At 46.2% G+C, this 13,503-nt stretch overlaps 1 protein-coding gene across 1 annotated transcript in view; it reads left to right on the forward strand.

Moving 5' to 3' along the window:
• LOC135520226 (myotubularin-related protein 11-like) overlaps positions 1 to 6,327 on the forward strand; it is a 34,574-nt gene extending 28,247 nt beyond the window's left edge. The window contains exons 12-17 of the mRNA XM_064945625.1: positions 238 to 308; positions 1,945 to 2,117; positions 2,276 to 2,446; positions 2,761 to 2,979; positions 3,312 to 3,638; positions 3,960 to 6,327. Coding sequence (XP_064801697.1) covers positions 238 to 308; positions 1,945 to 2,117; positions 2,276 to 2,446; positions 2,761 to 2,979; positions 3,312 to 3,638; positions 3,960 to 4,382 — 1,384 coding nt within the window. The 3' untranslated portion in view covers positions 4,383 to 6,327. The remainder of the gene's footprint in view (positions 1 to 237; positions 309 to 1,944; positions 2,118 to 2,275; positions 2,447 to 2,760; positions 2,980 to 3,311; positions 3,639 to 3,959) is intronic.
• Positions 6,328 to 13,503: the final 7,176 nt, after the last annotated feature.

Here is a 13,503-nt window from a genome sequence, read left to right on the forward strand (position 1 = left end):
ACTATTACAGAACATACCTTTAGCATGAGGCTATAATAGGCCTACACACATGGATGTTGAATGTAGCTCTCATATATTCAACACGTGTGTGAGCTTGCTATATCTACACAGTAGACCTAGCTTTTTTTACAGGCTTACACACATGGATGTTGAAGCGTCTATGTGCTGAAACAAGCTAGAACTGTGATAGTAGCATAGCATTAGCCTGATTCGCATGCTGCTCTGCTCCCTCCCCAGGTGCTGTCTGAGGAAAGCTGCTGAGGTGGCCTGCCTGCTCTGCGGAGGTCACCTGACCGTGGTGCTGCAAGGTGAGTCACATGACGAGGGCCAAGCAGCACCAAATATTCAATCCGTTCATTTATTATTCACGCTGCGTCCCTCATTAAAGCGGCGTTAGGGCTTACCCTGAAGGAGACTCCTACTGTAGAAGCACTACTCTACTAGGACACCAATAGACAGTGATGGAAAAAGTACCCAATTTTCCAACTTGAGTAAAAGTAAAGACACCTTAAAAGGAAATGACTCAAGTAAAAGTCACCCAGGAAAGTACTACTTGAGTAAAAGTTTCAAAGTATTTGGTTTTAAATATACTTAAGTATCAAAAGTAAAAGTATAAATGATTTAAAATGTCTTATATTAAGCAAACCAGACGATACAATTTTCTTTTTTAAATTACGGATAGCCAGGGTCACAGTTCAACACTCAGACATAATTAACAAACAAAGCATTTGTGTTTAGTGAGTCTGCCAAGTCAGAGGCAGTAGGGATGACTAGGGATGTTCTCTTGATAATTGCGTGAATTTTCCAGGACCATTTTCCTGTCCTGCTAAGCATTCAAAATGTAATGAGTACTTTTGGGTGTCAAAAAAAAAGTAGTCAAAAATATAAATAGTAGAGTACAGATTCCCCAAAAAACTACTTAAGTAGTACTTAAAAGTATTTTTACTTAAGTACTTTAAACCCCAGCTAATACAGCAGGTGGTAGTCTATTGTGTCTGTTGAGGTTGTGTTATGATAGTGTACTATATTGTCATGATGACTGGCTCACTTAGTTGTGGAAGTTTACAGAAGTGTTTTGGAAGTTCAAGGTGGATGCCAGTCTGTCTGTTTCTGTTTTATCCAGCTTGTGGTTGTCTTGCCACACAAGGCAAGGACGCAGCGAACTAGCGATGTTGAACATAAATAGTCTGGCACCCAGGCTGGAGACCACGACCTTGGAGAGATAAGTGTAATATTACGGTCTATTATAGGGAGAACAGTCTTATGGCAAACATACAGACGTTCTTGACTAAATACAACTATGTTCATACATTATTATTACATGACTCTATGTACTGACACATATAATTGGGCTGTGAGAGTCAGTCCTAGTCTGTTGATACCTAAGGTAGCTACCACAGACTGAAAAGTCAACAGGAATCTCTGTCACATGAACAATGGCTGCTACTGCCCTGTGATTTTCCCTTCCCCCGTATGAGTTGTGTTGCCTGGCCAGTTTCAAGTGGGCCTTTTGGAGAAGAGGGTTGTATATCACCCCCATAAAACCACAGAGCTGACTGTGTCCTAAACGCAAGTAAATGACTGGAGAAATGACCCAATGGCATTTTCAGACAGGCCCAGACAACACTCCCTACTGCCTGTGGTTAGAAAACACCTGCCAACCAGATGTGGGGATTCGGGAGAAGTTCTATTCAAGTCCACAGAGGGGGGCACTTTTTGTGAGAATGAAAGGGCTGATGTGAGACTGTAGCATTTGGATTGTCATGTTGTGTTGTTTTTTTATACAAGGCATTACCCTTCTCAAATCTTTTATTTTGTGTGTGTTTGGGGTAGATGATAAACTCAAGGACACGTCTCTTATCCTCTGAGCCTTGAATATGCATACTGTTACTGTATTCAATTACAATTGATTATTGATGGTCTATTTCCTCCTGTTGTGTGCAGAGGCGGAGGACCGAGACATGACCTGTGTGGTGTCCAGTCTGGTCCAGGTGATGTGTGACCCCCACTGCAGGACCAAGGTGGGCTTCCAGGGTCTGGTGCAGAAGGAGTGGGTGATGGCTGGACACCGCTTCCTCAGCCGCATCAACTACCACAGGGACAGCGATAAGGAAGAGGTGAGAGGATAAGCTGCAACCTATCAGTAAACTCACCTATCAGTGGTCATGGGGGGGGGGGAGGCAAGGAAAGGAAACTATTTGCATTAGGACACAGTGTTTAATGCCAGTCATGTCTTTGGGGATCTTTCTCCCATCTTTCTTTTTCTCCCCACTAGGCGCCAGTGTTCCTGCTCTTCCTGGACTGTGTGTGGCAGCTGTGGGTCCAGTACCCATGCCGCTTCCAGCTGACAGGGGACTTCCTGCTGGCCCTCCATGACAGTTTCCACCTGCCCCTCTTCAGCAGCTTCCTGGCCAACTGCCACAGGGAGAGGTGCAAACGTTCACAGGTAGGCCAATGTTCAGCAACACCACCGCTAATGCTGAAGCTGTAGTACTAGAGAAGATGCATTGTAGGTATGCAACTGTAGGCTAACATGGAAAATGTTGGAAATACCTGTATCAAAGTTAGAAAGTCGTAAATTCTGTAAACCATCTCAGATTAAAGCGGTTGATTTGCGAGGCGAGTCCACTTCATTTTTAATCCCACACATGCATCAGCTCATATTGTCTTCAACGATAACTCTTGAATGAGCTCAGATTGAATCAGACGAATCACTGTTCTCTCACCTCTTCTTCCTCCATCCCTTCCTCTCTCTCCCAGAACCTATCCCAGAGTTACACTCCAGTGAATGGCTGGAGAGACCTGGTACCCAGGGGCTCCTTCCCGGACCCCTCAGACCCCCCTCTGCCCCCTGTGTGGGACTGGGCTCTGCAGTACAGCAGCCAGAGACGGGAACGTTTCACCCAGCCAGTGCCTCCGCTCACCCTGCCACAGCCCCTACTCAATGGCAACCTCAACACCAACCCCGAGGCACACAGGGTAGGAGTGAGAGGATGATATTATGGGGGATACAGTCAGGCGCAAGGAGTGTAAAAAGCACTAAATACATGCAAATCGTTCATTTGATCATTCATGTTAGGTTACTTAGTAATTCAAATGCTATTTCAATGAGCTCCTGTCTTACAAAAGCCACCCCGCTCACACACACACATAAATACACTTACTAAATATTAATGACCATGATGAGGGATGAACACAGGCCCACTGCACCACCATGTGGTAGGTCTCAGTATTGCAACATGCTTAAGGCACAAAAGGGATATTCAAAAGTATTACTCTCTCTTCCTCTCTTCTCTCCATCCCTCTTTCAGCTGAGTGACAGCACACCAGGCTCTGTGTTCCTGCTCTCCAGGGGCTCCTTCTCCTGCTCTGCTAACCTCCTGCCCTGGCGCAGTGGAGGGGGCTCAGGCGTCTACCGGAAGAGCCACCGGAGAGGGGGGTCCTCCTCAGAGAACCTGCCAGGCCTGGAGAGGCTTCTGAAGGCCTGGGCTCTCACAGAGCTCCCTCAGGGCCACACCACCACCACATCTGGTCTCCAGGGGCCCCTGGACTCCTACGAGCCTCTGCTGCCCCTGCTCCTGGGGCCCTGCGTAGGTGTGTGGAGGGACTGCTACCTCCGTGGGGCTCTTCATGCTCAGGTATATAGGGAAGGATTATCATTCTCACTACTATACAGAGCCTAAAACACTGTTGCCATGGGGATGTTTATAATAGCCTACTCTACTGGTATGTGGGTGGGTGATCAAAAGGAACTTTGAACTCGGTAACTGAAAAAGGATTTCAACTAGAGGTATTGCATAAAAAATGTAGTAAGAAGTTGAAATTCATATTTTTATTGTACTGGACAAGCTCCTAATTTTTGCTGGTCACATTAGAAACAACATTTAGTTGCTCATGGATGACTGTAGTCATGATGGTGTTATAAACTAACAGAAACCCTGGCCATGTTGTGTCCTCAGGCGTTCTCCCACCCCATCTCCTCATCCACTCAGCACCCAGTGGAACAGCTAGCCTGGGAGGTCCAGCAGCTCAGAGACAAGCTGACGTTGGCCTCCAGCCCCACTAACACAGTCCCAGCCAAGACACAGGAGCCCAGTCGGACAGACTCCAACCTCAACCAGAACACCAACAATAGCACCTTCCTCTTCCCAGCCTCCAGACCCCCTGGGCCGGTTGCCTCCAGAACCACGCCCCCTATCTCGAACCTCCAACCCAGGGTTCCTCCAGCTCGTTCTAGAGCTGGTCACAGAGACAGCAGCAAGCACACATTCCTGTTTGGCCACCCATCCTCTTCAGAGTCCCGTCCAGACCAGCGTTACTTGCCCGCGACCGATAATAATGCCAAGCTGCCCAAGAGCAACGGTCCTTCACTGGGTTCCTGAGCTCTGGGTGTCCCCTGTCAGTTAGCACAAATGGTACAAACTGTTCCCCCGGCTCTGAACTCTAGAATGAGATCACCTATACACACCCTCCAAGACTCTATTTCCTTCCCTGACACCTGATCTCTGGGTGGAACCAGATGTGATTTTCCTGTCAAGGCCTGTTTGAGTGGCTTTGAGGCAATAACAAGACGAGGAGGGTCATGTACTGAGCAGCGAGGAGAGTCTCTAAACTGCAGTAATAATGCATTGAGCAGTGCAAAGCACAAATAGTATTTGAAAGATTGTTCAACTTGTAACAAATTGTCTGTTTTACTGAATATGACACCCAAACTGAAGGTTCTGGTCAGCATTCCCTGAGAACGTATTGGTGTTTTTAAAAGCAGCAAGCTAATACCCAAAATGAATAAGGGCTGATGATGATTGATAAACTAATGACATAAGGGCACAAATAATGAGCTGTTGGCTGAAATATGGAATCAAATACCTCTATTGATCAGACTTCAGCTGTTTTTAGAATCATGATTTCAACGGAGTGACAACCTTCATTCTTGACCAGACGGCTATAATAGGACTGTTGTCCTGAATCGGTCTCTTAGTCATTTTGAGTGACTATAACCTCCAGTTCCAAAACCAACTCAGCCTTGAGAGGAAAAATACATAGAGCTGCTCACCAAGTAAACACTAGGGAGAGACATTGGCGTCACAAAAAACATGCAGTTTTAACTCCAGGCATTTTGTCCAGCACATTTAACCTGGAATTTAGGCCACTGGAGCTATTTTGGTGCTGTTCCCATATCTTTATACTTGCATGCATGCTAGTAGTGAACAATGAGGCATAAGCTGAGTTGTATGACTCTGTATCATAACCCTGTTTTTCAGAATATGGCCATGGTCAGTTAATATTGCTGTAAATGTGCATGATTGAGGTAAAAGTGCTATTATTTCTATGGTCTGTGCATCTCTATTAAGTATTATTGACCAACTTTGGTTGCGTATGAATTTCAGAAATTGTAACGATACATTTTTAAGTGATCATGACCAAGATGAGTATTACTCTTTTTCTCCCCCTTATTGTTGTCATTGTGCAAACCATAAGTTCTGATGGTTCATATTTATAATTTACTTTTATTTGGTACGTCTAGATGTAGCTTTAAGGTAAGCAACTGTTTTTTCAATAGTGTATTTCTTCATTACTTGTCCTGACTGCTAGTTTCGTATTCAGCTTGCATTCGGGTCAAGGACTTCTAAATGCGTCATTTCATTCAAAGCCCAGTGAGCTATTGGGACTGGGCTACTCAGTCCAGCCAGATTGTTGTTTGCATGATGTGGATATTAAGCAGCAAATACACTGGCATGACTTCCATATACTGTAACACTCAAGACTACAGGGATGTACTGTGTGTTTATACCAAACTAGCATTTTCATGCAGAGAAGTACTTGTATTGTGTAACATAGGATGAAAGGGTTTCTGGCTGGCATACAATGTATTTCTCACTGAAATGTCTCATTATGTTTATGAACTAAAAAGGCTGAAGGTGGTAATGGATGTGACTTACATTGGTCTGTATTACCTAGCGTCATTCCTATGCCTCAGTACGAGAGCATTTTGAATTATTCAATGGCTGTAAATATTCATTGTTGAATATCACAGCACACTGATATCAGTTACTGAATATCAGGTTGTTTGAGTTTTTGGATTTGATGCCAGTACTTTTGCTCTCGTCTTCCATGGAAAAAACAAGGTCATCACATTCCCTAATGGCATTGGCTCTACAGAGAGAAAATTAAATGTCCCTTTCAGCATGCAACCCCACTTCCTATGTCTCTACACCGTTATATATTTAAATGTTTTGGTACGAATGACACGATGATTTGCCAGATGTACATATTTTTTGTATCAGCATGTTAGGATCCTGATTAATAAACTATCATAAGTTCATATAATCGTTGCTTTCAAGTTTCAAAGTTTATTCGCCACATGCCCAGGATCCAACAGGTGTAAAACAGTACAGTTCAATTCTTACCTTGAGAGCTCTTTCCAACAATGCAATGAAAGTAATATACAGTAGATAATGGAATTTAAAAAAAATACAAGTAAGAATAAAAACCTCGAACTATGACGAGAGCTGAAGAACAGGAGAATGCAAGTATTTACAGTATTTACCTTATTCAATGTGCAGGAGTACTGGAGTGGTTGAGGTGGGTTTACATGAAAAGTGACTGATAGTAGGATATACATGTAAACAGGAGTAATAGTGACCAGTAGCAGTATAAATAGATAAACACTAATGGTAATAGCAATCAATAGTCAATGGACAGCAGCGTAATGGAGTAATGCATCAAATCAATACTCATTCTAGCATAGGTTGTGTCAGTGGGTAGAGTAGAGACCTGGGAATAGGCATAGAGTCAGTGTGGATAGTCTGTGGGAGAGCAGTTAGTTAGCCATTAAGTCTTATGGCCAGGGGATAGAAGCTGTCTGAGCCTTGATGCACCTGTACCGTCTGCCAGATGGGAGCATGGAGAACAGTCCATGTCTCGGGTGGCTGGAGACTGGCAATTATTCGGGCCTTTCTCAGATTCCGCCTGGCATGTGCTTCCTGGATGGCATGGAGCTCGCCCCCAGTGATACGCCGGGTTGTCCGCACCACCCTCTGGAGGGCCTTCCGGTTGCGGGCTGTGCAGTTACCATACTAGACGGTGATACAGTCAGGCTGCTCTCAAATGGAGCAGCTGTAAAGGTTTGAGGGGCCATGCCAAATCATTTCAGCCTCCTGAGGGAGAAAAGGTGTTGCTGACCATGTTAAGTCCTCAGTGATGTGGATACAGAGGAAATTTAAGCTCTACCCTCTCCACTGTGGCCACGTTGATGTGGATGGGTGTGTGCACCCGCGTTTCCTGTAGTCCACAATCAGCTCCTTGGTCTTGCTGACGTTTAGTAGGGAGGGCTTGTTGTCCTGGCACCACACTGCCAGTTCTCTGACCTCCTCCCTGTCTGTGGTCTCATCGACGTTGGTGATCAGGCCTACCATCTTTGTGTCGTCAGCAAACTTGGAGTTGTGTGTGGCCACATAGTCGTGGGTAAACAGGGAGTACAGGAAGGGGGCTAAGCACACACGTGGGGGTCCCATTTAATTAGACTTTATTACAAAGTAACAGAGCCGAGCAATTCCATGGAACAACTGCCTTTCTTGCCACAGAACTCAGGCATTATAGTGTTCCTTCTTTTCATAACACAGTCACTCCCCTCTATGTAGATGAATAACTCCCCTGGGCCTTGCACCACCATTATCTTCCAGTCTCAGTTCTTGCTTGTTAACGCCCACATCGGTTTAGGTTATAATGGTGGCGGGGCCCTAGTTGTAACACAAAAAATACATTTATTGCATATATACAGTGGGGCAAAAAAGTATTTAGTCAGCCACCAATTGTGCAAGTTCTCCCACTTAAAAAGATGACAGACAAAATGAGAGAAAAAAAAATCCAGAAAATCACATTGTAGGATTTTTAATGAATTTATTGAAGTGTACCTATGATGAAAATTACAGGCCTCTCATCTTTTTAAGTGGGAGAACTTGTACAATTGGTGGCTGACTAAATACTTTTTTTGCCCCACTGTATGTTCCATGGATGTGCTTTTCTAATGATCCTTGATTAGTACAACCATGGGTTCCTTGTTACATTTTCTGCTTACGTTCTGTTTTACATGTCTGGTGATTAACTTCATGTTGACCCAGTCTGTACATTCTTATGGATTCTGCCTAAATTGTGTTTTTACTGCAGTTCAATGTTTAACTCTGTTTATCCAGCTCTTTCCATTTAACTGAGCTCAGCCTATATTCTGCTTACACATGTCTTATTTGTTAGCCCTATGTTTTCTGTCTCAATACTTCAAGGTGGTCAGTCTGGATACTGGAAAATCAAGCATGGTCATGAATTTTTCACCTACAAGTGCAATTGAGATTGCATTGTCTGTAGATCTGTCTGGGCGGTATGCAAATTCGAGTGGGTCTAGGGTGTCTGTGATGATGAAGGTGATGTGTGCCATGACCAGCCTTTCAAAGCACTTCATGATTACAGATGTTAGTGCTACAGAGCAGTAGTCATTGTGGAAGTTAACCTCAGAGTTCTTGGAAACAGGAATGATATTGTTCAGATTGAGACGTGGGGATTACAGACTGGAGAGGTTGAACATGAAGATGCCTGCCAGCTGGTCTGTGCATGCTCAGAAAACACCCGTCTGGTAGAGAGGCACCATTGGATAGATCACGGCTAGGTCTACCTTTGTAATGGACTGTAGCCCCTGCCACATGCATTGGGTGGCGGAGTCAGTGTAATAGGATTCCACCTTGTTCCTACATTGTCCTTTTGCCTGTCTGATGACTCTGCAGAGGTCGTAGTGGGACTTCTTGTACACGTTTGTATCCTTAGTCATCGCCTCTGGGTTGACTCCGATAGCTCTGTCCTTTACTTGAGCACATACCGCTTGTGTTAAATCCAGGGCTTTTGATTGGGGAAGCTGTCTGGTCTGGTCTGGTCTGGTCTGGTCTGTCTGGTCTGTCTGTCTGTGCCATGTCTACAGGCAGAAGAACACCCCTGCTGGTGAACTGATCCTCTGGCAACCAAATTATACAACAGGTGTAGACATTACTGTGAAATGCTTACTTACGAACCCTTAACCAACAATGCAGAGTTATGCTAAATAAACTAAAAGAAAAAAAGTAACAAAATAACAATAATTAGGATATATGCACAAGGTGTACCAGTACCGAGTCAATGTGCAGGGGTACGGGTTAGTCACGGGAATATGTACATGCAGGTAGGGGTAAATAAATAAATAAATAAAACAGAGTAGCAGCAGCGAGTGTGAATGTATTTGTGTGGCGTCAATATGCATGTGTGTGTCTATGTTGGAGTGTCAGTGTAGTATGTGTGGGTGTGTAGTTAGAGTCCAGTGAGTGTACAATGAGCCTGTGCAAGAGTGAGTGCAAAAAAATATAATAAATAAGAATAAAACAAGGGGGTCAATGCAAATAATCAAATGGCAATGCAGACTAACTGTTCAGCAGTCATATGGCTTGGGGTAGAAGCTGTTAACGAGCTTTTTGGTCCCAGACTTGGCGCTCCGGTACCGCTTGCTGTGCGGTAGCAGGGAGAACAGTCTATGACTTGGGTGGCTGGAGTTTGACCAATTCTAGGGCCTTCCTCTGACACCGCCTGGTATAGAGGTCCTGGATGGCAGCAAGCTTGGCCTGAGTGATGTACTGGGCCATACGCAGTACCCTCTGAAGCGCCTTGCAGTCAGATGCCATGCAGTTGCCATACCAAGTGGTGATGCAACCAGTCAGGATGCACTTGGTGGTGCAGCTGTCGAACATTTTGAGGATCTGAGATCCCATGCCAAATCTTCTCAGTCTCCTGCGGGGGAATAGGTCGTGCCCTCTTCAGGACAGTGTTGGTGTGTTTGGATCATGATAGGTTCTTAGTGATGTAGACACCAAGGAACATGAAGCACTCAATCCGCTCCACCCAGCCCAGTCGATGTGAATGGGGGCGTGGTTTGCCCCCCTTTTCATGTAGTCTATGATCAGCTACTTTGTCTTGCTGACATTGAGGGAGAGGTTGTTGTCCCAGCACCACACTGCCAGTTCTCTGACCTCCTCCCAGTTAACTGGTTGTCTTGAAATTCCAGGCTATCCGGCAGGGGATCTCAGAGCAGCAGTGGGCCCCAGAGATGCATCTGTACAAGCCCACCTCTGTGTGGACACATCCTGGCAGCCATCAACCACTGCCCTGCTGCCTTGTGGGCTAGTCTGGTACGACAAAGGCAAGGGGAGCACACCCTGAGAGAAAAGCAGCGTGCTGGCGGCAGGCAGACACTGACAGTTTGGGTATCCGGCAGCCTCCTGCAGCTGTGGAAGATACCGGTCATCCTGGCCACAGGAATTCACCGTCATACAGTGAAGTAGTTCTGTTGGGGATTGTGCACCCTCAGTGGCACTTTAAGTAACTTCCATTGCGTAGGTATCCACTTCTGTCCTCAGTGAAGCCATCGACTGGAAAGCGGACTAAAGTCTGGTGGTGTTGGGGTGTCTGGTGATGGGGGCAGGAGTGAATGCACCCTTAAAAATCAGACCACTGCACGCCAGCGGCACAGGACCTTTATGGTCGCCAGCAGTTGGGACTTGAGTGGAGGCTGCTCTTGGCAGACCCTTGTGTGACTGAGCAGCTCTATTTAGGAGCCACACTGCTCAACCCAGCTGAGGCCTAGAAAAGGTGGCCAAAAAATTGCCCACTCACTCCATCCTGGATAGGCTACCGCACCTATCAGAGTTCCACTCAGCGGTCGAAAAATGCTAACAATAATAATACCCCTAAAACTGGCGACATTAAACATCAGAACTCTTTTGGACACTGTTGATAATGGTGATAGACCCATCGGAGAACAGCTTTGATTGCTGCAGAACTAAGGCGCTACACCATTGACATTGCTGTCCTGAGTGAGACCAGGTTCCTGGATGAAGGTTCACTGAAAGAGGAGGAAGAAGGCACACCTTCTTCTGGAAAGGTTACCCTACGGGTGGACAACATCAGCATGGTGTGGGACTGGCAATTAAGAACGGCCTTTTACCCAGCCTCACCAAAAACACCTGTCAGCCTAAGTGAAAGTCTCCTGTCTCTCCATATCCCCCTTGCCAATATGCGTTATGCTACTCCTCTCAGTGCATACGCACCAACTTTACCATCAGAAAATGAGGCAAAGGACTGCTTCTACCAATCACTACATGAGGCCTTTCACCACATCCATAGGAATGACAAGATCGTTCTGCTGTGTGACTTCAATGCTAGGGTGGTACAGAACAACAGGATATGGAGTGGAGTACTGGGTAGGCATGGTGTTGGCCAGGTCAATGAGAACTGCATGAGACTGCTAACTATGTGCCGAGCACAATCTCATTTTTCACTGACACCTTGTTCCGGCAGAAGAACAAATAAAACATCATGGATGCACCCACGCTCCAAACACTGGCACCTGATCAACTACGCCATAGTGAGATGTTCTGACACTAATGACGTTCTGCTGACACATGCCAAGAGGGGTGCTGAATGCTGACAGATCACTGTATGATACTGGATAACCTCCAGGTGAGAATAAATCCCCCAACGCCTGCAGAAGTCCAGAAAGAAGCCTCTGCACTGTACCCAGCTTGAGAAAGCTGCAGTAAGGGACGAGTTCCGTCGCCTTCTCACTAAAAGGCTGAGGGAAATTTAGCCTCTTCTGAGCACAGAGGACCCCATGGACCACAAGTGGGCATCTATCAGCTCAGTGCTCTATCGGGAAGTGGCCCACTTCACTGGCTACAGAGGTAGGAAAAATAAGGACTGGTTTGATGAGAACTATGACACCATCACAACCATACTAGACAATATCCACAAAGCACACAGGGTTACTCTCAGGGTTACAGCTCAACACATCTGCTACCCTCCACCATCAATGGCATGCTAGAGGTGTCACGACAGACCCTGGTTCGATCTGGGCTGTATCACAACCGGCCGTGATCGGGAGTCCCATAAGGCAGCGCACAATTGGCCCAGCATGGTTAGGGGAGGGTTTGGCCGGCGTGGCCGGCGTAGGCAGTCATTGTAAATAAGAATTTGTTCTTAACTGACTTGCCTAGTTAAATAAAGGTTGAAATGCATCACGCAAGGAAGTGCAAACATTGTGTGCACTGCAGAATGAATAGTGGATGAATAAGGCAGAGGAAATCAAAATTTATGCTGACAAAAATGACATGCACAATTTTTATCTATGGCCCTAGAAGTCGCTCCATCACCCCCCTGAAAACAGCTGATGGTCTGAATCTCTTGAAGGACCAAAACCAGATCCTGATGAGGTGGGCTGACCACTTTGAAGCACTACTCAATCATTGCTCTCCTACTACCACTCCATCCTGGAAGAACTGCCAATCCGTCCACCCATTCAAGACCTCAACCATTCGCCAATCTTCCAAGAGGTGTTATCAGCTATCCGTTCCCTCAAGAACAACACGGCTCCTGGTGCAGATAGCATCCTGGCAGAGCTACTTAAGGGAGGTTACTTCTGCACCAGAACACTCCACCAGTACATCACTGAGGTTTGGGACCAGGAGATCGTCCCCAAACAGTGGTGGGATGCAAACATTGCACCATCTATAAGAACAAGGGTGACAAGTCCATCTGCGGAAACAGCTGGGGAATATCCCTTCTGGTTGTTGCCAGCAAGGTCCTGGCCAAGGTGATGTTACACAGGCTGGTAAACAACAGAGGTGACTCTGGCAGCAGTTCAATGCAGCTTCAGAAAGAACAGGAGTACAGTTGGCATGATATTCACAGCACGGCATCTCCAGGAGAAGTGCTGTGAACAACATCAGGACCTTTTCATGGCCTTTGTCAACCTCTCCAAGGTCTTCGACACAAAACAGGGAACTACTATGGGGCATTCTACACAAATTTGGCTGTCCAGACACATTTGTCAACATCCTTTGCCAGTTCCATGATGGGATGATGGCTTGGGTGGCCATAGGAGGGCAGGAGTCAGTGCCCTTTGGAGTAATCGTCGCTGGGAGGCAGGGGCGTGTGCTGGCACCTGTACTCTAACATCTTCCTCTTAGGTGTCACCCAGCCTCTCCATAATAAGCTGGAGGACAGCAGCAGGTTTGCAGTGGACTTCAGTCTGGATGGAAAGCTATTCAACATCAGGAGGCTCCAAGCAGCCACCAAGGTTTTGATGGCACGGGTTCTTGAGCTGCATTATGCTGATGACTGTGCTCATGGCCACACTCTGGAAGACCTTCAGTCCGTCCTTGTAGCGGCTGTGAGGGTCTATAGCAGGATGGGACCGTCTATCAACACCAATGGAGATCCAGCCCTCTACCCAAAGTTGCTGTCTATCAAGCAGTCTGTATCACCACACTTCTTCACAGCTGTAAAGCATGGGTCACATAAGATGCCTGAAGCGCATCCTGGGAATCACCTGGTGCGACCATGTGCCCCATACAGAAATATTTGCAAAGACCAACTGCAAGAGTATGGATGCCATGATCACACAACACCAACTGCGCTGGCTTGAGCATGTCATTA

The sequence above is a fragment of the Oncorhynchus masou genome, chromosome 29 (genome assembly GCF_036934945.1).
Source record: "Oncorhynchus masou masou isolate Uvic2021 chromosome 29, UVic_Omas_1.1, whole genome shotgun sequence".
Taxonomy (NCBI): Eukaryota; Metazoa; Chordata; class Actinopteri; order Salmoniformes; family Salmonidae; genus Oncorhynchus; species Oncorhynchus masou.